Source organism: Cynocephalus volans, chromosome 17, assembly GCF_027409185.1.
Source record: "Cynocephalus volans isolate mCynVol1 chromosome 17, mCynVol1.pri, whole genome shotgun sequence".
NCBI classification, from domain to species: domain Eukaryota; kingdom Metazoa; phylum Chordata; class Mammalia; order Dermoptera; family Cynocephalidae; genus Cynocephalus; species Cynocephalus volans.
This window is the reverse complement of record NC_084476.1, coordinates 15,593,760-15,618,470: the sequence shown is the minus strand read 5'-3', so window position 1 is coordinate 15,618,470 and position 24,711 is coordinate 15,593,760. Positions and strand designations below refer to the sequence as shown.

The window sequence follows — 24,711 nt, the reverse complement described above, 5'->3', positions numbered from 1 at the left end:
GGAGACTGGGATCCAGGGTTCTCTTCCGCCTCTCAGATCGGACCTCCTGCCCCGCTGTGCCTCAGTTTACTCAGCCACGCGGCAGAAAGTAATCCAGGGTGGATCTTGGCTTTCCCTCGCCTTTGCCTTCACTGTCCTGGCCTCTCAGCTTAGCATCCCCGGCCCTGGGCTTCTCCCCTTTGCAGGGACTTAACAGGATCCCCACCTCTTGGGTGGAGGGACAGGTGGGTGGACTTGTGGGAACTGGGAAGGAGCCCGGGTGGGGGCGCTTTCTCTGGGATTCCTTAGAGTGGGTGGGCGCTACCTCCTTTGAAAAGGGCTTATTTCTTTCAAGCCCTGGAGGCAGGATGAGGCTGAGGGGGAGGTGCGAGCAGCATTTTCTTTTTCCAGTAACAGGATCCTCATCTGGAAACGCGTGTGATCCAGGGGGCTGCCTTCAGCCGGGTGGGGGCCGGGACTTCCTTCCCTGGCTGAGTGGGAGCCACGTGGGGAGGGATGTGGTGGGGGGGGAGGGAGGAGGAGGACTCCAAAGGGGCTCTGGAGAGGCTGGAGTCTGGGTAAAGGCTCGGGCCCACTGAGGGTACTCACAGGAGTGGGAGGAAGAAGGGGGCGGTTGGGCTTAGTGGGGACCAGGGCCCAGTTTACAACATCAGGTTGTCTTGGTGAGCAGGAAGTGGGAAGCCGGGCCCTTAGCTGAGCCTGTCTGGAAAAGGGTTTGAGCAAATGCCACACAAGGAATCTGGCAGACCCAGGGGGGTCAAATCCCCACCTGTCCTGTGCTGGTTGTGTGACCTGTGTGACCTGGGCCCTGATACCCCTGAACTTCAGTTTTCTTGCAAGTGTGCGGGTAAATGAAGCAGACAGGCATTGAGCATTCATTTGCTTCCCCCTAGAATGGGGAAGCCTTTTTCTCACAATCAGGGCAGAGTGACAATGTGTAGTGTAGTACAGGGCTTCCTCAGGAAGCAGAGTTCCCTGCACACAGAAGGGTTCCAGCTGGGGCTGGGGGTGTGCACAGGTGTGTGCTGGGATTTCAGTCCTTGAGGGTCTCTCAGAGCATGCGATTCCCCCCACCCACTTTCTTTCCTAAAATGGCCTCCCCCCAGACTTAGTCTGGGAGACCAGAGATCCGGGTTCAAGCTTTGTGACTTTGGGTGAGTCACTTCCCCTTTCTGAGCCCAAGTTTTCTCAGCTGTAAAATGGGACTAGCAGTATGTAGAGGATTCACTGAGGAAACAGGTTCATGCTGTGGGAAATGGGAGTTACACAAATGCCCAAGAATACTCAGGCCACCCGGGGCCTCCCCTTCAGCACCTACCCCACTCTACCCCACCCCTCCCTTTGCCTTGGAAAAATGCCCTGCATGACCTGTCTGACCTTTCACCTCATCCTAGTTCTATCCCCAGTAGAGGCACCAAACGGACAGGAATTCCCTCTCCTGTTCAGCTGACCGGGCAAGGAACTGACAATGTGTATCAGCGTGTCAGGTATATCCCTGAAAGCCCAGGCTCCTAGGCCCCACAGAGCCCTACTTTGTGTCCCAGGCTTGAAGGATCTCACAGCCTGCTGGCAGTGGGGAGGAGATTGTCTCTGAACTGAAGTTATATCCGGGGAAATCAGGGAGAGCTTCACAGAGGAGGTGGCATTTGGACTGGGTCTCATAAGATGGAGAGGATTTTCTTCGGCAGAGAGAGGGAGTGAGTCAGATCTGGGTTCAGGTCCCCTCCCCACACAAAACTCTCCTTCTGCCAGTTACCTCTCCAGCCTCAGTGAGCTTGTGTGGTAAATGGATAGTGGTGTCAGCGTCCTGCCTGGGAAGCTGGACTGTGCCTGAGACTAGGGCCATAGTTGAGTGTGAGCTGTTGTCCTTCTCTGGACAGAAGGAACAATCTGTGTGAAGACAGGTGGAAGGAAAATGTCTTGGTTGCTGTGGGCGGAGTTCATCCTGGGCCAGGGGAAGGGAGTGGGCCGGGTAAGGGGGACAGCAGGGAACAGCAGTTTAGGCCTGATAAAGGGCCTTGATGATGGGGTGATAGAGAGTCATGGGCAGGGTGTGAGTGTTACCAGGGCCACTCAGGTCCTATTGCCAGCCCCCTTTCAAAAATGCATTACTCGAAAGTCAAATGTTGATAAAAATGAAAGTCAGCTTTTATTCAGTAATACCAGTGACCTGAGCAGAGGTATTAGGCTAACCATGTCTCCGGTAAACCTGAAGGAGAAAATCCATCTCAAAGACTCAGATTTACTGAGGGGTTTTTAAAGAGGGGGTTGAGGGAACGGAAGGTGGGAAATAAAAAGCAGGAGGAGGGGGATGTGAGCGTCAGGGGATCCTTGCAAAGAGCCAGGTGCAAGGTCTTGCTAAGGCTCTGTCTGATTTCTGCTCCCTTCCTTGTTGTTATCTCAGTATCCTGCTGGAGGGGTGGAATCTAGTATAGCTTGACTGATGTCTTCTTTGGGATCCCAGGGTCAGGACAGTACGTGCAAGTGTGCAAGTTTGCATCTTCAGGCTGGCTGGAAAACAACTTTACATTTATGTAAATAATGTCATCTCGTCCCCTTACCAAGGCTCAAAATATCAAATAACCATGGGAAAAGAGGAAACTCAGAAAAATGCATGCCAGGAAAATCAGAAAAATGCATGCCAGGAAAAAACTGTCCTTTTAAAATCTTTTAGAGCCCATGCTGTTTTAGGTCCCAACATGGCTTCAGTCCTGCTCACTCCAATATGAGGTGGAGGCTGGAGGCTCCCTGCTCACTTTGGTCGGATGTGGCTAAAGCAGCCATTGGCCTCCCTCCACTAAACCCCCCAGTCACTTGACTCTGCCCCAGGGCCATGCCCCACTCTTGAGGGCAGCTCCCCCTGCCCACCCCCCCAGCTGGTAACTCAGGCTGGGGAAGCCACCCTGTGGCCTTGAATCAGTCCCTTCTGACCTTGGGCATCAGTGTCCGCATCATCTTGGGGGCTTTGTCCCAGTGGTGGTGACATCAACCCCAGAGGAGAGGGTGGTCCCCAGCACCTCACCCTAGATCAGGCCCTTGCCCCACACCCTTTCTGGCTTCAGCCAGTAGTGAGGAAGGAACATAACCAAGAACTCAGCGTGTATGTTTGTTCAGAAACAGGAAAGTGCAAGGAAGAGTTGATTGGTGGCGGGGGACTGCAGCTGGCTGAGCTGGGGAAGGTTGTGGCAAGGCCACCAGCTCTGAGGAGGCTCCCTGCCCACTGCCCCCAGTAGTCCTCTGGAGTGGTGGGGAGAGGGCTTACTGCAGACTTTAGAGCAGGACTTTGTCCCTGGCAGGGCTGCAAGTGAAGGACAGTATTGGTAGTCTCCCAGGTCTGACCAGTGTGGAGCACTAAGCAGTGCTCTTCCCTTCCCTAGGCCTCAATTTCCCCATCTGCAGAATGGGCAAGTGAGACCTGCTGTGGAGGGTGCAAAGCTTGATGATAGTGAGAGGCAAGGTAAAAAGAGTGACCTTTGAGTGGCAAGGGTCATCTGACCATTTTACATTGTGCCTTGTGTCCTTGAGATTATTTGGAGGTTAGGCATGACCCATGGCTTTGGAGGAGGTCCTGTCCCCAGAGGGTGTCACCAGCCAGATTGTGTCCCCACCTATGTGTGCCAGGGTCAAGAAAAGTTTCTTCTGTCTGACCTATCTGTTCCCCCAGGGCTGCTAGGAAAGTTTTCCTCTGGGCCTGGATAAAGTCCTGGCCCATTCATTTAGCCAGCAAACATGTCTTGGGCACCTACTATGTGCTGGGTTTCAACCTGGGCACCGGGGCACGTGCAGATGAACTGCACATGTTCCCAGCCCTTGCCAAGCCTCTAGTTGGTTGAGGAACCCAGATTGTTGGGATTCACTGGGGCACAGAGCCTTTTCTGGAGGACAGAGCAGTGGTTAGCAAGAGGCAGGCTCTACTCCCAGCTCAGCCATCAACTGGTTGTATGACTCTGGGCTCATCCCAGGGCCTCAGTTTCCCCATCTGTCAAGTGGGACTAATCCTGCTTTGCTGCCTCACGTGTCAGTAGACCTCTTGGAATACACATACCCATACCCATGGGAGGCTGATTCTTTTCTTCATGTCTTTATCTGAGTTTTCCAGAGGTCTAGCCACATGCCATGCCCCACCTGGGCACTGGGGATTTGGTGGATGTTTTTCTCCTGAGATGGTCAGGTCCTCCTCCATACCTGTACATACCCTGGTTGCATGACCCTGTATCTTATCCCCTGGAAGACGGCGACATGGTTGGGGAGGGTGCTGGTTTGACACAACTGGTTCCTAACTAGTAGCAATGGTTGGAAAAGGGCCTGTTTGTCACCATAGGGAGGGACAGGGGCTGCAACCTCTTCAGATGGCCTTGATGACATCTTCCAAGAGGACTCTGGGGCAACAGCTTGGACCCCATGAGCTAGACAAGCCTGAGAACAGCCCTGAAGTTGGGAGCTGATTGTATCTTGTGGCCCCCTAATTCTCAAATGACCATCCGAGGGTCCAAGGCCTGGTTCTCTGCCTCCACCTTGGACGAGGCCTCTGGAATTGTAGGTAGACCCTTCTCTGCCTCATCTCTTTCTCTGTTCCTGCTGAGACACAATGCCTCCTTTGGGGCTTGGCCCTAGCTTTTCCAGGTTCTTGCCCTTACATACCTCAGGGACTGGGCAGCTCACTCCATCTCAGGGTGTGCAGTAAGGATAAAAATGGCTCCTATTTGCTGAGTGCTTGCTCAGTGCCTAGCAGTGAGCTTAACTCTGAACTTGCCTTATCTCATTTAATGCTCAGAACAATACTGTGGGATGGATACTGGTATTTATCCTCATTTTACAGATAGGAAACTGCGGCCCAGAGGGTGAGATCCCAAGCCAAGGTAATAGCTCAGAGATAGTGAAGCCCAGATCTGCCCAACTCTGATCCTGAGCCCTACCTTGCTATCCTGTGGGCAGACAGATCTCTCTGAGGTCAGGTCTTGGCTTTGCTAAGGCCTCCTCCCCTCCTCCCATCTGATTTGCACAGTCCCTGACTCTACTGGATGTTCATGGCTATCATCTCCAACAATCCTGGCCATAACTTTGTGGGAAGGCAGGGGAATGACCCTGTTGGCATCTGTAGGGAGTTATCCCTCCTGGCTGGCTCCTCCATCTGCTTGGGATAGCTCAGGTGGGAGGCCAAGCCCCTGCCCCTTGTATTCTGCTGTTGTTCATGTTCTGCCAACTGTGCCGTTTCCCTGGGCAGGTCCCAGATCTCGGCCTCAGCCCTGCTTCTCCACCAAGTCCCTTAGTTCTGAGGGTCCAGCATGTCCTAGTGTGAGTCCCTGGAGCTGGACAGACAGCCTGAGGCCCACTTCCCAGAGCTCTCTAGGTGCCTGAGGAAGGCCAGGGGCCCCAGTGAATCTGCTGGGATGTCAGCCTCTTGGCCTTTGTCTTTCCTGGCCCGTTCTCATCACCTTTATTCATAAGGAAGATAATATCTCCCTTTTACCAAACTGACCATGTGCCAGGCTCTCTGCCAAGAGCTTCACCTGATTATCTCCTATCTCATATTAACTCTCTAATCACCCTAGAGGGTATCATTACTTACCATTACTTCCCTTTGCCATGTGTGGAAACTGAGCTCGGGGTGCAGAAGTACTGGTGGCACGAGGCAAGGTTTGCACCAAGGGCACTGGACTCCAAAGCCCACACTCAGAGCCCTGTTCAGAAGTCCCGTGCTTCCTCTTTTTCCTTTGGTTGGTGCAACTCAGAGCACTGGAATGAACCCGGGGTGTGCTCTTGATCTCAGTGGGTCAGGTTTAGAGTTCTGATTCCTATGTACTCTCTGCCCCATTTAATTCTGTACTTACTGAGACCTGGTGGTGCAGGCAGGGGCTGGGAGCCTGCTTTGCTCAGCTACTGAAGGTGGGGGGAGGGCTGGAGGGGTTGGTACTTGTGGTCTCTCACAGCTGCAGTACCAGGAGCCAACTGTTCCCCTTGACAGCTAGGGAAACTGAGGCCCATGGAGCCAAGGCCAATTGCCCAAGTTACCAAAAGTTGTTAATGAGAAATCCGGGTCTGGATCCCAGACCCCTTGGCATCCTTTTTTAGTATTGGTTTTGTTTGTTGCTTTTCCTAAGATTAGCCCAGAGAGGGAACTTGAGGCAGCTGGGCTCCTTGTTGGGTCTTCTTGGGGAAGAAAATGGGGCTTGAACTCCTGCGTAACTTGACCCAAGCATGCTCACATCCTGGACTGCATACGTGTTTTGCTTTAGAAATGACATGGAGCCTTTTGACTATTTTTAAAAGAAAAGCAACGGCTGTGATATTTCCCCTGTACCTTCCTCTCGGGGCCACTTGGTTAAATGTCAGGAAAGGGAGAGTATTTCCTGGTCAGGAACATTCAGAGCTTGCTGGGAGCTGAAGTTTTGTTTTGCATTAAGTAGGTATTTGGGGAGTCCGTTCTGTCCCCCTCCGCTGTTCCCTGGGGAGGTTGTGCTTGACAGTTGCTGGGAGGAGGGACTGGGTGCCCGAATTGCGTGCCGCTTGAGGAGTGGCGGGTGGTTATTTTTAGCCGTCCTGATCCAGTAGAGGCATTTCTGCGTTTGTTCAATATTTAATTATCCATCTGAAATTGGCCCACGTGGCCTTGAGTTTGGAAGCGGCTCTCTGGGCTGTGTTTCCTCTGATTGCATAAATAAGGAAGCCAGGGGAATCTCAATAGCACTCCAAATAATAATGCAAAAAGAAAAAAGTAGACTCAGTACTAGGAAAAGACAGGTTGGTTCCTCTGTCTAGACAGACCACCTGTACCTTAGCAGAGAAGACGCTGAGGACGCCCATCGCACCCTTGGAAATGCAGCAGGTCTCAGTCTGTGAATCTCAGACCCCACAGCTGCCTGTATTTTATTTGGGATAGGTTTTCCGTCCCTCGCTGGGTTCCTGTGTTGACTTTGACAGCTGCTGGGTTCCTGAGAGGTGGTTTGGGGATTTTGCTTTTGGAAGTCTTGTTAGCTTTTATTTCCCTCTTCTCTTCTCCCTGACAGACAGCAGAGTACTGTTGGCATCTGGGCTGTGCTATTTTTTCTCGGCTCTTGGAGGTGATAGGCTGACATGGCTTTGAAATGAAAAAGTCAGAGTATGGGGAGGAAGCTGGGGGTGGTGTGAGGCTCTGCCCCCCTCCCCTAAGTCCCTGGCTGATAAGCTGGTAGAGGAGAGAGTGGAGCAATCAAAGACGCCTCCTTCTTGGTGTCCCTCATGGCGTGGAGACTTGTGAAGCTTGGGTTGGGAGATTGGAAAACAATATATTGGTAACCTGGAATACTCTTAGGAAAAAATGTGGTTTTCTATCTATTTATACCACTATTCTGGGAACCAGAGTGGGAGTCCTGACTGGGCTGTGAATGCTGTGTGACCTCAGGCCAATCACTGAACATCTCTGGGCTCAGAAGTAGTGCAACAAATAAATATGACAAAGCAGATGCTATTGTTAGAGGCTGAGCAAATTGTCATTATTATCTGTTCATCTGAAGCTTGAAGGATTAAACACAAATGTATGACGGCTGGCTTTCGGGGAACTCAGGGTCGAAGGGGAAGGTAGTTCCTGTAATCATTTTAGCAGATGGTGTGACTGGAAAGATGGGCAGGGCCTTGAATGGAGAACCAAGAGGTGTGGACTCCCCCTGGTTAGCCACAGGGAATCAAAGGAAGGATTTTGAACATAACTAATGATAATGACGACCTCTGTTTCTTGAGCTTGTATACACTGCCAGGTATTCTTGAGTGTTTTACGTGTATCATTGCCTTAAGTCCTCATTCTCACAGATACCACATTTCAGCCCATTTTGTAGATGAGAAAACTGAGGCTCCGAATGGTTGCGAGACTTGCCCAGCATCACCTGGCTCTTGAGTGGCAGAGTCCAGGATGATTTACCCTCACTTCCCACCAGAGCTGTGATTTAGGAAAACGACTCTCAGCAACTAGCAAGCTTGACTGGGGTGGAGCAGGGAGAAGGGCAGGAGGTGGTGAGTGGGCAAGGGGGTCATTCACACTTCCTGGGGAGTCCAGTAGGTGTGGGGTGGGTGAGACAGAGGGCAGGCTGAGAGAAGCTGCCAAGTTTGGATGGGCTGACACAGGAGAGAGGCTGCCACGCCCGTCCGAGAGCCAGTGCTGGACTCCTGCCACGTTTTCTTTCTGGCCTGTGGCGAATGGGAGGCCAGAGCAGTGAGTTTCCCATGACATCCGTTTCATTTCAGTCATCCATTTCAGTCTCTCCCTTTATTCTGAGATGATGGTCTTTGGGCTGTTTTGGGGGTTAGAACATTTCTTTTATGAAATATAAGCTGGTGATCTTTTTTTTTTTTTTTTTTAACATCTGTATTTGGCGAGAAAGCAGTGGTCCTTTGTTACCCTCCTCCATGTTATGCTACACCTTCGTTTTTATTTATAAAAATTGAACTGGTTCCTGAAATCTCCAAAGGATTAGAGTCTGGCGCTCAGGAGAGAGCGGTCCAGGGATTGTCCTTACAGTGAGGGGTAGGGGTGTGTGTGTGGGGGGGAGTGCCGCTGGTAGGAGAAGGCCCTTGGAAAGGCTAGGGAAGTGGGAAGGAGCAGGGGGCACTGAGGGCTGGGGTGGGGCCCAGCAGAGCTGCAGGCATGGCTGACACACCTAACTGGGATGTTGATGTTGCAGGGGTGGGTAGCACCACACCAGTCAGGGGGGTTTCCTTTGGGGAGTGGCATCAGAGGAATGGTGGGAAAAGTACTGGAGGACGTAGTGGGTCAAATAGTGGGGATGGGGTGGCGTGCAGAATTGAACAGTGCTGGAGAAGGTTGGAGGAATGGGAGTCCCAGAGAAGCTTGGGGTTCCCATGGACTCTCTATGTAGTCGCAGTTTCCCCTGGTATCTAGGAACCTGTTCAGAGGTGTAGTTTTAGCAGCAACAGGGTAGGGCCTGAGTGCTCCTCCCCAACAGCAGCAGCCCCTGAGCTGGCCTGGGACTCTGAGCTTCAGAGGACGGAGACTGTGACCCTCCCGCCCCGCCCCCACAGGCAGTGGGAGGGGCCAGTTTAACCAAGGGGGAGTGCTCTGTGGCTGGAGGGAATGGGATAGCTCTTCCTAGGAACATTCCAGAAGAGGAAGAGGCTCATGTGTGTCCCCAGGGGACAGACCACCAGTTATAGACCAAATGATTCCATTTCCTCATCTTTTTTTTTTTTATATAAACAATGTTTAGGTTGTTCCTTCACCAACTCCTAGAATTACAGAAGCGATAAAATCTATTATAGAATGGAGGAAAATAAAAACCACTTTTAATCCCAGCAGCCTCTGATGGGAGCATTTGGGGGTTACTTCCCACCTTTTCCTTTCCTTTAAGTTTTTTAAAATTCTAAAATATTTGAAAGCATGGAAAAGCACAAGAAAGTGATGTTGCAGACGTCCATGCACCCACTCTCAGATAAAACAAATGTTAACATTGCCATACCTGTTCTCTTCTCTTCTCTTTTGTCTTTCCTTCTCAGAAACTCAATGATTTGGGTACGGAGGAGCCAGCAAAGTACTCGTTCAGCCCACTGGCCTGACCCAGCCCCTTACCTGTTTTTGTGACCTGTGAGCTAAGAATAGTTTTTACATTTTTAAATGGTTGGAACACAAATCAAAAGAAGAATAGTGTTTTATAACCTGTAAAAAGTGGGCCGGCCTGTGGCTCACTCGAGAGAGTGTGGTGCTAATATAGGGATGGCCGGTTAGGTCATTGGGTGAGTGTGGTGCTGACAACACCAAGTCAAGGGTTAAGATCCCCTCACCGGTCATCTTTAAAAAAAAAAAAAAAAAAAAAAAATATATATATATATATATATATATATATATATATATAAAACCTGTGAAAAGTATATATGAAATTCAAATTTCAGTGTCATAAAGTTTTATTGGAAAACAGCCACATTCGTTCATTTGTTTCGTCTATAGCTGCTTTCAGGCTGCAATGGCAGAGTTGAGTAGTTGGGAGAGACCTTATGGCCCCAGAATCCTAAAATATTCGCTATCTGGCCATTTATGGAAAAAATTTGCTGACCCCTGAGATATAGCTAAAGCCTCTCATTTTTTCCCCAGCGATAACCTGCTACCTAAAGGTGGTATGTATCCTGCCAACATGTGTTTTACTACATATGCATATGCTTCAAAATATGTAGTATTGCATTGTGTGTTTTAAAAATGCTTGTAGAGAAATTGCACACAGCAGAGAGGAGCAAACATATATCTGCACCCTCAGAGCTCCTTTCTTCCCTGAATTCCAGCAGCACAGAGTAAATGCCGGTGCTCTGCCCGCCTTGGAATAGGCCCTGCGGCTACAGAGGAAAGAGTCGCAGGATAGAACTCAAGAATAAAAATGAAGAAGGTGACACTGAAGACTAAAATTGCTAGAAATCCTCACAAAGTAGAGGAGGAAACAGAAACCCAGGGAAGAGAGAAGCCTTCGGGCCAGTTCATTAAAGCTGGGAGGGCCAGGAAATCCAGAGTTCTTTGGAAGACTAGAAATTCCTTGAAAGTGAGGTGCATGTCAGGATGGGAATAGGAAGTGTGTACTGCCAGAAGCAATTGTTACTCAAATAGAGAATAGAGGAGTATAAAAAAGAGCTGGTGATAATGTCTACAGATGCTGAAGAGTCTGTAGGGTTTATAACTGGATTATTAATGAGGCCAACTGAAGGCCAAGGAGTGAGTGAACCCACACACTGCCATTTTGCAGAGACCCTGCACAGGATCCTCCCTCTCACCTACCGAGTGCCAGCTCCAAGCCTGACCCTTCCAGGTCCCCACTGGCTCTGAACCACATCCTGAACTTAGAGACAGTTTGAATTTGGGTCCCAGTTCCATTAGAAAGACAGCAGCTATCACAGATCCATCACCTTGTGACCCCTTCCCTTCCATTCCCCAAACCCAACATCAAGAAAACACAATGTGAAGTCAAATGAGGCATCCATCATCTCTTTCTGCCTTGGAGCTGGGGCTGAGATGGGGACGGAGGCGAAGGGCAGGGAGGACACTCCGCTTCCTCCGTGACTCGGAAGTGACTTCCTTGACTTCTCATTCATCTCCGCACGGTGGCTCCTTTCCCCAAATGGGGGAACCCTTAGGTTGAGAGAGAGCTGGGCATGAATCCTGTTTTCAGCACTTCTAGCTATGTGGTTGTGGTCAGAACCTCAATTTCCTTTTAGTAAAGTTGGAGCTGATGTTTCTTACTTCAGGAGTCAGTTTTATGAAAAAAAAAAAAAATACAAGTCTGTAGCATGGTCACTGTTTTTCTTAGATCTGTTTCTCCACATTTCCTGGTGGTTCATTTTTATTTCATACATATAACTAGTTTTTCTAGCCCTGTTTGTTGAAAAAACATATCTTTTCCACCGTCAATTTACCTTGGCACTTCTTTTTGAAAATCAATTGATCATACATGTGTGGGCTTATTTCTGGACTCTATTCCGTTCCATTGATCTATATGTCTTATCCTTATGCTAATACCACACTGTCTTGTTTACATTATCTGTACTTCAAGACTATAAAGTATGTCTTGAAACTAGGTATTATAAGTCCCCCAACCTGTTTCTTCTTTCTCAAGATTATTTGGTTGTTCTACGGCCTTTGCTTTGCCAACTAAATTTAAAATCCAGCTTGTCAGCGTCTTCAAAAAGCCTGCTAGGATTTGATTGGGATTGCATTGAATCAATAGATAATTTTGGGGAGAAATACCATCTTAACAATACCGAGTCTTCCAATCCTCGACTGGAAGACTTGGTCTTTATTTAGATCTTCCTTAATGTCTCTCAGCAGTATTTTTTGGGTTATTAGTTTTGTAAGTGTTAAGTTTATTAAGTGTATTTTGATGCTATTTGTTAATCACTATGAAGGGTCTGAGATTTTACCCTACTTGCATCTAACAGGTTAGCCTGGTAGTTACATGGGTGTTGGCAGAAGATATGAGATACCTGGGTCAGAGACAAAGGACTCAATAACTCGTGGCATAGCAGGTGGCATGAATTTCATTTTTTGCATTGGTTCTTCTTCCTAGGGCTATTTTAGAATATAAAATGATTTATTCTAGAACATAAAATGATCTGCTCTGTTGTTTTTCCAAATTATAACCCCATGCCCCTTACAGGATCGGATATACAATCTATGAATCAGCTGTTCCTGAGGCTAAAAATTACAGAAGGAACTGAAATTCATTCTTTGCTTTTGTATTAAATCATTAAATTAGAACTTTGGAGATAATTTAAAATTTGAATCCCAAGTTGTCAAATACAGAAAGGTAAAGAAAGTTTTAAAATTATATGAGTGTACTTCAAAAAGTTTATGGAAAAATTGAATTAAAAGATAGTACTAGTGCAGTCTTATAACACAAAAGTCACAGGTTCAGATCCCCTTACTGGCCAGATACAAAAAAAGAAAAAGGAAGATAATACAAATCCTTCCACAAACTTTTTGAAGACCCCTTGTATGTAAAAATCAATATATATACACCTAACTTTATGCCTATTTTAATTTGTTGGAAAAAATAAGCCTGTTATATCATATAGCCATGTTATTCTAATTTAATAATACATTTTTAAAACAAAAATGCAGAGCATTAAGTACTAAGGTGGAATTTTGGAGAAAAAATAAATAGTTTACAACCAGTGAATGAAATGAAAAACAAGATGAATTTAATACATTTGAATATTTAGGTTTGATAATCATGGTCCCCCCTGGAGTGCTATAACAATTAGAACTTATAAACTCTAAGAAGTGTTATTGAGGTACTTAGTAACTATACTATGGATAAAATACACAGGGTGCTGTATTAAAGGATAAAATGTTCTCTGCACAGGTGTAAAAACATCTCCATGCTGTATTATGAAACAGGCAACAAAGGTACCATATACTTTTGTGGTTTTCAAGTCCTTTCACATCTGTCATTTATTAACAAGGGCAGAAAGAAAACTTGAAACAACACAAATTTATTATCTTACAGTTTTGGAGGTCAGAAGTCTGAAACCGGTTTCACTGGTCTAAGTCAAGGTGTCAGCAGGGCTGCATTCCTTTTGGAGGCTCTGTGGGAGAGTCCGTTTCCTTGCCTTTTCCTGCTTCTAGAAGTGCTTGTGTCCCCACGTCACTCCCATCTCTGCTTCTATCAGAACATCACCTTCTCTGTCTTCTCTGACTTTCCTATATTCCTCCTGTAAGGACCCTAGTGATTATATAGGTCCCACCTAGGTAATCCAAGATAATCTCCCATCTCAAGATCCCTAATTTAAACACATTTGCAAAGTCCCTTTTGCCATATAAGGTAACATTCTCAGGTTCCAGGGATAAAGACGTAGGCTCTTTGGGGGCCATTATTCTGCCTATCATAGGTGGGTAAGGTTTAGTAACCTCTAAGTAACACCTCTCCTCCCTGTCCCAGAGATGGATGACCAAAGTCTGACCTGGAAAAAAGTGTGCAATGGGAGGCAGGAGACCTACCAACTTATAAATGCAATATTTTCGCAAACATACTCTTCATTTGGCTTTTTTTTTTTTTTTTGGCTGTTAAAAGCAGACAGTAACAGTGCAAGTGTGCTTCATTCACAACCCCCTATTCCCCGACCCTGACACACACAAAGAGAGGTACACACAGGCTTTAGCTGGACCGCTTATTCTAGAAAGCTCTGACAAACTGAAGACTCCATGACCTGTTGCATGGTGTTTTTTACCTTTGGCCCCTGCTCAGTTCACTGGCCACTCCCTTGGGGAGCACTAGGCAGTCTGATCTCCAGGGGTGGAGTTATGTTCCCCTCACCTATGTGTTCATTTTTAAGTCCCCTTTTTGGACTTTCCTGATCCATTTTCTAACTGGTCATTTGGGCTGTTGTTGATTTTAATGTAACTGTTTTGTTTTCTGACTTTGTTTTTTCTCTTGTTTCATTTCTTTCCTCCTCTTGAGATGTATTCAGGGTGTACACTTTGTACTGAATCATTATGCCACCTATTTCTACTTTAATTTTACTATTTGTTTTTGAAAATCTTAATTATTTCTCATTCAATAAATGGTACAGTCATCTGTTCTCACCCATAGCTCATCCCATTCTGCAAAGAGAAGCTCTGATAACAAATTTTAGACTCCTGTTTATGATACCTTTCCGTGTAAGTGTGCACACATACAAACAAAATAAAATATTTTGTTAGTTTAATCACATAGACAGCAAATGTATTATCAGCCTAAAGAGTCCATGGGAAGACTTAGCTTTTTATTTTGAAATAATTACAGATTTGCAGGCAGTTGCAAAAACAGTATGGAGAGGTCCCTTGGACCCAGTTTCCCCAATGGTGGCTCCTTATGTAACTACAGTATGTATTCTCCAGTATCACTGCCCTCCAGCCAGAGCCCACCAGGAACACACCTCTAGTTGAACAAGTTGCGTTTATTACTCACTGCAGCAAAGGAAAACACACGCCATGGGCAACCATGGAGCATCTCAGTAAGAGTGTGTTAGAAAGAACCTTTTATAGGATTTGGGCTTTGGTGGGGTGATTTGGGAGAAGTCTAAGGAAGCGGGGTTCATTCTAGACTGGATGCTGTCAGAAGGTGGAGGCTATTCCGTGATTGGGCAGCTCGAGTCTTATCTCTAGGAAGAGGAGACAAGCCCAAGGCTGAAGCTGTGATTGGTAAAAGCAGCAGCAGCCACTGATTTTAGCTGAGAGAGGGGGGATGCTTGGTATTTTGTGGATGGCACTGTGACCTTGTCTGTAGACGAAATGATGAAGTGGCCTTGTTTCGTCTCACTTTATCGTGGTCTCAGAGTAAGCTTGTCTGAGGCTGGTATCCTGTGAGATTGTTTATGTCCAGAAGGAGAGTAACGTGCTCTGCTGTGAGTGCCCGGCCAGCTGCCAATGTCAGGGGCTGCTTTTTTCCCTTTCTTTCTCACCTTCTCTGCACATGGTATGAAGCGTGTATATAGTTCTCTGCCATTTTATCATGTGCAGATTTGTGAAACCACCACTGTAGTGAGGATACAGGACTATTCCTCACCACGAAGACCCCCCCAGTGCTGCCCCTTTATCATCACCCCCACCTGCCTAACCCCTCCATCCCTAACCCCTGGCAAGCACTAATCTCTTTTCCATCTCTATTACTTTGCCGCTTTGCTAATGCCACATCAATGGAATCATACATTCTATGACCCTTTGACATGGCTTTCTTCACACAGTGTAATGCCTAACAATCTGTCCAAGTTTTTGTGCATGTCCTTGGCGCATTCCTTTTTTTTTTTTTTTTTTTAAAGATGACCGATAAGGGGATTTTAACCCTTGGCTTGGTGTTATCAGCACCACGTTCACCCATTGAGCTAACCGGCCATCCTTATATAGGGATCCGAACCCATGGCCTTGGTGTTATCAGCACCACACTCTCCCGAGTGAGCCACGGGCCAGCCCTAGTGCATTCCTTTTTTATGGCTGAGTAGGGCTCCATGGCATGTGTATTTTATTGTTTTCTATTGCTGCTGTAACATGTTAAAACTTAGCAGCTTAAACAACACATATTTGTTACCTTCCAGTTTTGCAGGTCAGAAGTCTGACACAGGTCTTGTCGGACTAAAATCAAGGAGTTGGCAGGCTGCATTCCTTTCTGAAGGCTCTAGAAAAATCCATTTCATTGCTCCTTTCTTGTTAGCGGAATTTGGTTCTTTGTGGTTGTAGGACTGAGGTCCCATTTCCTGGCTGGCTGCCAACTGAGGGTTGTTCCAGTGTCTGGACAGAGGCCACCCACCTTCCTTGGCTTCTCCCTTTGTCACAGCCAGCAATGGCAGTTTGGGTTCCTGTCACACTTGGAACCCTTTCTTCCTCTTTCCTTATTGAATTTCTCTGACTCACTCTTTTGCCTTTCACTTCCACAGTTAAGGACTCCTGTGATTAGATTGTCCCCACTTGGATAATCCAGGCACCCATCTCAAGATTCTTCACCTTAATCATGTCTGCAGAGTCCCTTTTGCCACGTAAGGTGACACATTCACAGGTTCTGGAAGTTAGGCTGTGGACTTCTTTAGGGAGCTGTTGTTCTGCCTCACGCATTACAGATGTACCACAGTTTGTTTAACCATTCACCAAATAAAGAACATTTTGGTTGTTTCTGGTTTTTGGCTATTACAGATAAAGTTGCTATGAACATTCTTGTTTAAAAAATGTATATAAGTGTATTACACTCTGTTTCCTTTTGCGACCGATTCTTTTTTACACAACCTCATATTTCTGAGATTTATTCATGTCGATCTATGCAGATCTAGGTTTTTTGAGCACCACTGTGTTCCATGTGAATAGTGCTCCACTAGTTATACCCTCTTCCTTGCCATGTAGTATTCCACAGACTGTCTCATTCATTCCCTTATTGGTGGACATTTAGGTTACTTCCAGCTTTTTGCTACTACAAACAATGCTGCAGTAAACATCTTTGTGCAGATCTCCATGTACGCAGGATGAAGCATTTTTCTAGACTGGACATGTATGAAGGGAATTTCTGGTCCTAGGGTATGTATGTTGTTGATTTCAGCTGCTAGTATCTAATTGTTGTCCAAACTTTTTACACCACCAGCGGTGATGAGAGTTCCATAGCTCTCTGCCAATGTTTGGGATCACTGTTCTTCTTAATTTCTGGGCTGTTTTTTACAAAAATTTCTTATAATTAATTTCTTTTTAATTTTGGACTGGTCCAGGACCTATTCAGAAAGTGTGAAGTGTTATTTGGTAGTTGTAATTTGCATTTTCCTGGTCACCATTGGAGACACTCATACACCCCTGCCCAGCACCTCCTCTTTCTGCACCCTTGCTGACTTCTTTCTCCTGACACCAGTGTTAGAGGTTGCTGCTTCTACTTGCATTTAAGCGTTAAAATCTGGGCAGTGCAACCCGACAACTGAAATTTGGTGTCTTGTCTGAAATTACAGGATGTTCCTCAGGCTGCCGTGTTTCCATGGGAACAAGTAACAGTCATCCTTCATGATTAGGTGGTATCCATGGCAACCAAGCCAGCAGCATTTGAATGAAACCAATTTTATTTTATTTATTTTTTGCGAACACATGAAGGTTAAAATGTATTTCTCTGGCTGTGGCTTCCAAGAATAGGAAGACAGCCTGGTCTTCCTGGTAAAATGGAAACTCTTCCAACCTCTTGGTGGAGAGGGGATTCAGGATCAGTTGGTCCCATGGCCTAATTTTGCAGACTGGGTATCTGGGAGGTCATGTAGATGTCACCCAATGAGTCTGAGCTGAGGAAGGACTCCTGGACCATGCTCCAAGGTCTAGGGGAGCCTCTTAAGAGGTTGGCTGGGTGTTCTATCCCTAGGAATGCCACCTTCCTGCTGTGTGATCTTAGCAGACTCACTGAACCTCTCTGGGATTCTGCCTGCACTAGTTGTATTGATTAGACCTCTGGGATCGAGCCTCCCAATGTTTGGGGTCCGCTTCCCCAAATTAGAAAAGATGTGCTGCTAAATCAGGGGCCAAAGTCTTCAGTGCGTGGGTCTAGGATGCAGGCTAACTCCCCAGAGGCAGAGTTAGGACTCAAGGAGTCATTTCTCTGCCCTCTTCTCCTGTGTAAAATAGAAAATAGAGGTGTTTGCGTGTGTGTGTGGGGGGGGGGTGGGGTGGGGGTGGGGTGGGGGGGGGGGGTGGGGGGGGTGGGGAATGGAGATGGATGTTGCTGTTACTCCGTAACTCACTGGACTGATGGTACATAAACAGGAGCTCAGAGATGGAAAGGGACTGGCCTGGAGTCACTCAGCAGAGTAAGGTTAAATCCAGTCTCCTACAGTCAGCTTGGGCCCCTCCCCCCGCCATGCTCCAGGCCTCTGTCTTCTCTGAGGCCCTAAGTGTGGGTTTGAGGGGCACTTAAGGGGCTCTCAGCGTATACTCACACTTGCTTCCCACCTGGAGGGCTATTAGAGGAAGCCACTTTTACCTCTTGGAACTTCAATTTTCTCATCCAGAAAATAGAGCTTATTGTAGTTATCCAGATTGTCATGTGGGATGGCATTTGAAAGGGTCCAGAACATGCATTCTCAACGGGAGCAATATTACCCCCAAGAAATTGGTTCTCGGGGTGGGGGAAGAAAAAAATGTTACCCTTTTTCTATATAAAGCCCAATATACATACAGCACATAAAAGATGCCATATATCTGTAGTATTAAAATTTTATGGTGGGGGGTAAACTAGGAAAAAGTTGTCTAAAAAGACTCCTTAGGGGTAGTGATAATGGAAAAAAGGTTGAGAAACACTGGATCAGAACCCAGAGACCCATGTGGTTATTATTATTAACTCTGTGTTTAGAGCTTGCTGCAGGCAGTTGGCTCCTTAGGGGAGCTGTGTGGGGTGTTAGGTCAGGAGAGAGCCTGGCATGGCCCAGACTCTATCCCTGATGTGACCATGGACACGACATAGCTTCTCTCAGGGCCAGGGTTCCCCATCTGCCTGGTGGATCAGTTGGGCACCTAGTGGGAAGCAGATGGCACTCAGACTAGATGATTTGAGGGGGGTTTGATAGAGGGGCTGTTTATGAAGGTGTGGGCAGGTGTGGGGCACCACAAGGAGTAGTGCAGGACCCCAGAGCAGTGACAGCCAGGGCTGATCCCCTGAGGCCCTAGGGAGGAAGGAGGGCCCAGGAGACAGGGTCATGTGATAGTGGCTGGGACCTTCCGTGGAGGGAGGCAAGCAGCCTAGGTGATTCTCCTCTGTCCCTTCAATTGAGGGCCCAGCAGCTTGGCTGATGTATCTGTGCAGGTCAGCGCCCTGGAACAGAAGGCAGGGCGGAAAAGCATGGAGAATAGAACTGGGCCAAATGGAAGATACCTTGGGAGGTACCACGGTTCCCCTGCAGTTTGCTTTGGAGCACGGGGCCCTGCCCTGGGCGTGGACTGGGAGGCTGGAGGAGTCAGGGCGGAGAGGGTCACCCGCTGCAGGAGGGGAGAGGACTCCTGCCCTGTCCTGCCTGCAGCTTCACACCTGCTGATGCAGAGGGGATGCAGCCAGGCCTTCTGAATTGAAGTTGAAGGCTACTTCGGGAGCACCTGAGAGGGTCCTTGCTAGGGACATGTTGAGTTGGGGGATAATGGACAAGTTCCTTTCCCTTGAGTCTCAGCTTCATCATCTGTAAAATGGGAAGTTGAACGAAGCAACCTCTGAGAGCCTCCTGGGTTCTCAGGAGGCAGGATTCTGGGCAGGTCCTGGGGATCATTGGTCTTGGTCTCAGGAGAGGCAGCCTCTCTGAGGTCCTTGTGTCCTACCAGGTGGCTCCATGTGCCTCTTGCCCACCTGCCCAGGAAGGGGTGGTGAAGCTGTGGCCAGGTGAGTAGGGGTGTGTGTGTGTGCGTGTGCGTGTGCATGTGTGTGTGTGTGACTTACAAGAGGGAGGGTAGTTCCTAAGAGGCTTTCATGGTGCTCTGGAGGTTCCAGCCCCTCTTGTCCTGGTGATCCCTGTCTTGTCCCCAGAGCCCTGTTGGGGAAGCCTGACTCTGCCAGCAGGCTTCCATGACTGCAGTAGGCATCCCATATTTGTTGGTTGTATTGACGGATGAATGGATGATCAGACCTTGACCAAGCACTGCTGGGTGCCTGGCTCAGGGTGGGGGTGGGAAACAGAGACGACCCATCCTCGTGCCATGAGGAACTCACAGTGCTTCGGGGACAGGAAGAAAACTTGCAAGCCTTCAAGGCTGACCTATGGGGGTTGGGGTGAGTCAATCCACCTAAAGTGATCAGGGCACCCCCTCAGAGGAGGGGGCACCACCCCAGAGCTTGAAGGACAACTGAGTTTCCACAGGAGGCTGTTCAGAGGAAGAGAATTCTAGGAGGAGGGGCCAGCATGGTAAAGGTGCAGAGGTGGGACATTTCCTGCACCATGGCGGGTACAGCGAAGCCGGTTGGTAAGAGAAGAAGCCAGAGAGGGTGCCTGATAGAATGGCCATGGGTGCCAGGCTGTGAAGTTCATTCTCTCTCAGGGCACTGAGGGGATTACAGGCAGTCTGCCTCAGGGTCCTCACTGCACCTGGCACTGCCTAGCTCCCACCTCTGCCTTTTGCCCTTTCCCTGGAGAGGTGGCTGGACCTGGGGGTCTGCTTCCGGCTAAGGTTTGCATCCCAAGATCAAGCCTTGAGCGCCTACTGCATGTTAGTTCTTGGCTGGGCATTAGGACCAGGGGGCTCAGCACTGCAGGAGCCATGGACTTGGGGTCAAGACACACCTGGGCACTCATTCCTAGCCTGCCATTCACTAGCCCTGTGACCATGGGCGTGACTGCCCTGAACCAATGTTTCTGCTGTGGTGAAACAGAGCTACCAGAGCCCACATGGCTGAGTGCAGTGCCTTGCACATGGGTAGGACCCAGGGGTTTGGGGCAGACAGCCCCCCAGGTGGAGGGGGTGTGCCCTGTCACAGAGCACAAGAGGGTGCTAGGGGTGGGTGGGAGGTGAAAAGAGACGAAGGTAGATTGGGGCGCATGGGAAGAGATTTCCTAGGGAAACCTCCAGAAAGAGGTGGCTCTCGAGTGTGACCAGAGTGATGGTAGAGGAGGGATGAAGAAGTTCTTGAGTAGGGAGCACCCATGGGAAGCAGCAAGGTCCTTATGAGATGGACATCACTGGGCTGAGGAGGAGCCATCTGGAAAGGAAGGTTTTCTGGAAGAGGTGGCCCAGGGTTGGGTAGTCTGGGGCTGGTACCAACCCCTGTCCAGGCCTGCTCGGTGGTCAGCTGGGCCTGCACCAGTCCCAGGATGGCTTTGCCTGCTTGGCCATTGGCCAGGGCTCAGGACTGGAGCCTGTCCTTGTTGGATGAGGGGCTCAGCTCTGTCCTTCCACACTTCCATGGACCCCTGTCCAGTGCAGCTGCGTGGAGAGAATGGACTGGAAAGTGCAGACAGTGTGCCCAGTGGCTTGCTCTGCCTTCTGGAAAGCCACGTCCAGTGAGCACCCACGTCATTTGTCCTGTGTGTGTGCACATTGTCCCACCTCCGCGTGTCCCTGGTCAGTCCGTGTTGGAGCATATGCATATGTTTGTCTGGGTGTGCACCTCTCACTCCACACCCCTGTGTGTTCACACATACAGGGAAACCTCCACCCTGTCCTTTTCTTCCTTGTGAATCAACTGGTCTTTCCCAAGCGCCCCCCACGCACTAGGCTCCATGCAGGGTGCTGGGGAAGTGGAGATGCAGCCGGATTCCGTGTGGGCGTTAGGAGTTCCACACACACACACAGACACACACACACACACAGACACACACAGACACACACACACACAGACACACACACACACACACACACACACACACACACACACTCTCTCTCTCTCTCTCTCTCTCTCAAAGTGCAGATGAGAGCATTGATAGGAGAGACTTGGGTCTAGCTGTTGCTGTAGGAGCCAGAAGGGGGCTGAGAGCTGGAGGTGAAGGGCCTCACCAAGGGTCTCCTCTGGGGCCTGCGGGATGGGTCAGGCGGCTGAAGGGGAGCGAGAAGGGAGTCCTCTGTGGGGAGGGGGCCACAGCCAGAGCAATGGAAAAGAGGTACCAGTGCTAGCTGTGGTGTGGGGCCAGCAGCAGCTAGGTTGGACTGACTTGGTAGGTTTGAAATAGGCGTACCCAAGGCCATGGCTAAAAGCTTTCAATGAGCTGTCACCATGTAAATCAGAATAGTTCATATTTTTAAAAACCCAGATTTCTAGCTTCTCTTGAACTGTGGGAAGCTGTGGCCGCACTGGCTCCCTCATGGCCATGTGGCAATTACCAGCTGGAGCTGAGCAGTGGCCGCTTCCTTGATTCTGTTACCTGCTTGGTCTCTGGAGAAGAATGTCTGAAGTGGAAGCCAGAGATCACAGCTTCTCGTGTTTGTAGGAACTTGGGAGGTCATCCAGGCTCCCACCCAGGGCTGCGTCCCAGGAGAGGGCACGGTTATCTGTGCATATACCTGCAGTGACAGGGAGCTCATGGCATTACCAGATGTATGGACTTGGAGCACAGACTTTGGGGGACTTTTTTTTTCTCTTTTTAAAAAAATCATGGTAAAATAGGTATAACATAAAATTTGCCATATTAACCATTTTTAAGTGTATGAGTCAGTGGCATTAAGTATATCTGCAGAATTGCACGACCATCACCACTATCCATGTCTAAAACCTTTTCATCACCCTTGCAGAAAGTCTCTGCCATTAAGCAGAAACTTCCCATTCCCCTCTCCCATCAGCCCCAGTAACTTTACGTCTACCTCCTGTCTGTGCATTTGCCTTTTCTAGATTTCTCATATAAGTGGAATCATACAGTACTTGTCCTTTTTGCTCAGCATATTTCCAGGTTCATTCACATTGCAGCATGCATCAGAACTTCATTCCTCTTTGGGGCAGAATGATGCTCCATTGCGTGTATATATCATTTATCCATAGACAGAGCGTGTCTACTTCTCTGGGCCTCTGCTGCCTGGCACAGCACTTGTGTTTATCCATTCCTCTGTCGATGGACACTTGGGTTGTTTCTACTATTTGGCTGTCCTGAATAACATTGCTTTGAACATTTGCCTACAACTATGTATCTGAGTCCCTGTTTTCAGTTATTTTGGGTATATACCTAGGATTGGAATTACTAAGTCATGTAGTAATTCTATCTTTAATTTGGGGGAGAACTGCCAAACTTTTTGATAGAGACTGCATCATCTTATGGGGACCAGTTTGTCTGTTGTTCTGGCCTGGATGGGAGTAGTAGGAAGGCCTGACCGGGTGGCCTTGATTGTTTCTCCTCAACCTCTCTCTCTCCCTCCATTGGCAGAGTCGCCCCAAGAAAGGCCGGGCTCCCGGCGCAGCCTGCCCGGCAGTCTCTCCGAGAAGAGCCCCAGCATGGAGCCCTCGGCTGCTACACCGTTCCGGGTCACGGTAACTATCTCTGCGTCACCACCGCCGCCACTGCCACCACCATCACCACCTCGCCCGGGGTGCTGCTCTGTGGCCCCGCGGCCCCCCTTCCTGGAGCCTCATGGACCGGGAGAGCCTCCAGCCTCCCTTGCCCTAGGTATCCGATCCCTCGGCTGCTCCCCTCTCCGTGGCTCAGCCCCACCCCTGGGAGCCACATGGGGTTTCCATCCTATAAGGGAGGGGGCAGGTGCAGGACAGACAGCCCTGAAGACCATGGTGCCCAGAGCAGAGCTGGCCCGGGAAGGGAAGTGGCAAATAGTAGGTCAAATAAATACACCCCACCTGTGCGCACACACCATGCTTCCTTGATGCTTAAGGTGCACAAATTCTGTTTCCATATATTTTAATATCTCTCATGTCAGTCCATGGCATGTCAGAATTTAATTCTTTCTTGGTGGCACATAAAATAATGCTGTACCTTACAACTGATGATGTCTTCAAATAGATAAAACACAGTATATATATTCTAGCTATTGAATTTAGTGGTCTTCATGCTTTTCTTTATTATTATAAACATAACTTTAGGGGAACAGAACCCAGTGACCTTTAACCTTTGACTCTCCAGGCCCCTCTGCATTGTCCCTCTCCCTCCAACACGCACAGTTTGCAGTCCCTTTACTCCCTCATTCAGCATGCAGTACCATGTGTCTCTTTATCCAGTGCTGTGCCAGGCAACAGAGACCCACAGAAGATGTAGACACATTCTTTTTCCCCAGGGAGCCCAGGTCTGTAGGGGAGATAGATGTTTGATCATTTAGTTCATCCATTCATTCACTCCACGGTTGTTATGGTGTGCCTGCTGTGTGCCAGGGGCTGGGGGAGGAACTGGGGCTGAGTGGCAGGAACTGGCCAAGAGAGCACAAGGTGGACAAAGCCCCTGGCCTTTGAGCTCATGTTCTCGGGTTGGTATTAAGGGCTGGAAAGTAGAAAAGCAGGCTGCTGTGATGGGGAAAACCAGGAGGGCTTCCTTGAAGTGGTGTAGAGAGGAGGTGATATTTGAGCTGAGGCCCAGGTATATGAACTGAGGAGTCAGCTTTATGGTGAGTAGCGGAAAGAAGGTTCTGAGAGGAGGGAACAGAGAGTGTACAGGCCTGGCTGTCACCGTCCAGCATGATACAGCAGCTCCAGGGAAGCTGGAGCTTCCTTGTGACTGACTGTTCTTAGTGGGTTGGGAAAGGTGTCCCATGGAAGCTGCCTTTTGAGCTAGGTCTCGAAGAGTCAGTAGAAATTGGCTAGCAGGGACAGTGAGAGAGGGTGTTCCAGGTAGGGGAAACAGCAGTTGCAAAGGTATGGAGGCATCCTAGAAGTTGATGTGTTCATGGAATGCTGAAAAGCTTGGTGGGACTGGAGTCGAGAGGGTCTGGAGGACTGGGTAGAAGGTGAGGCTGGGAAGCTAGGCTGAGTCCTGGTCAGGTGGAGCCTTGGATGCCAAGCTGAGGGGATGTGGCTTTCCCCATGGCCACTGAGTCTCCTGCCTGTCCATATGTCGTAGAAATGCTTTAAAAAGATTCTTAGGCTCCTTCAAGATTTCAGTTCATTGGGCCAGGGACAGGGCCTGGGTCTCTGCATTTTTACAAGCTCCCCAAGAGAGGGTTCAGAGCCCCATGCTGGTGAATCAGCCTCTGGGCAGCGAGGAGGAGAGAGAAGCCTGTGCTGAGAGAGGATTCAGGATCGTGCCCCTGGTGTGGCCAGCTGTTCCCTGGGAGCTGGTCTTGAGCCTGCAGGGAGGGCTGGGAGTTTGGTGCCAGAGTGACTCCCATTCCCATCAACTGGAGCACAGGCCAAGTCCTGCCCT

The 24,711-nt window shown here is 48.8% G+C and overlaps 1 protein-coding gene across 6 annotated transcripts in view; it reads left to right on the top strand.

The window, feature by feature from the left end:
• Nucleotides 1–24,711, top strand: part of DAB2IP (DAB2 interacting protein) — a 188,667-nt gene that overhangs the window by 64,091 nt on the left and 99,865 nt on the right. For all 6 annotated transcript variants that reach the window (XM_063081870.1, XM_063081869.1, XM_063081871.1 and 3 more), the window contains exon 2: nucleotides 22,774–22,877. In XM_063081870.1, coding sequence (XP_062937940.1) covers nucleotides 22,774–22,877 — 104 coding nt within the window. The remainder of the gene's footprint in view (nucleotides 1–22,773; nucleotides 22,878–24,711) is intronic.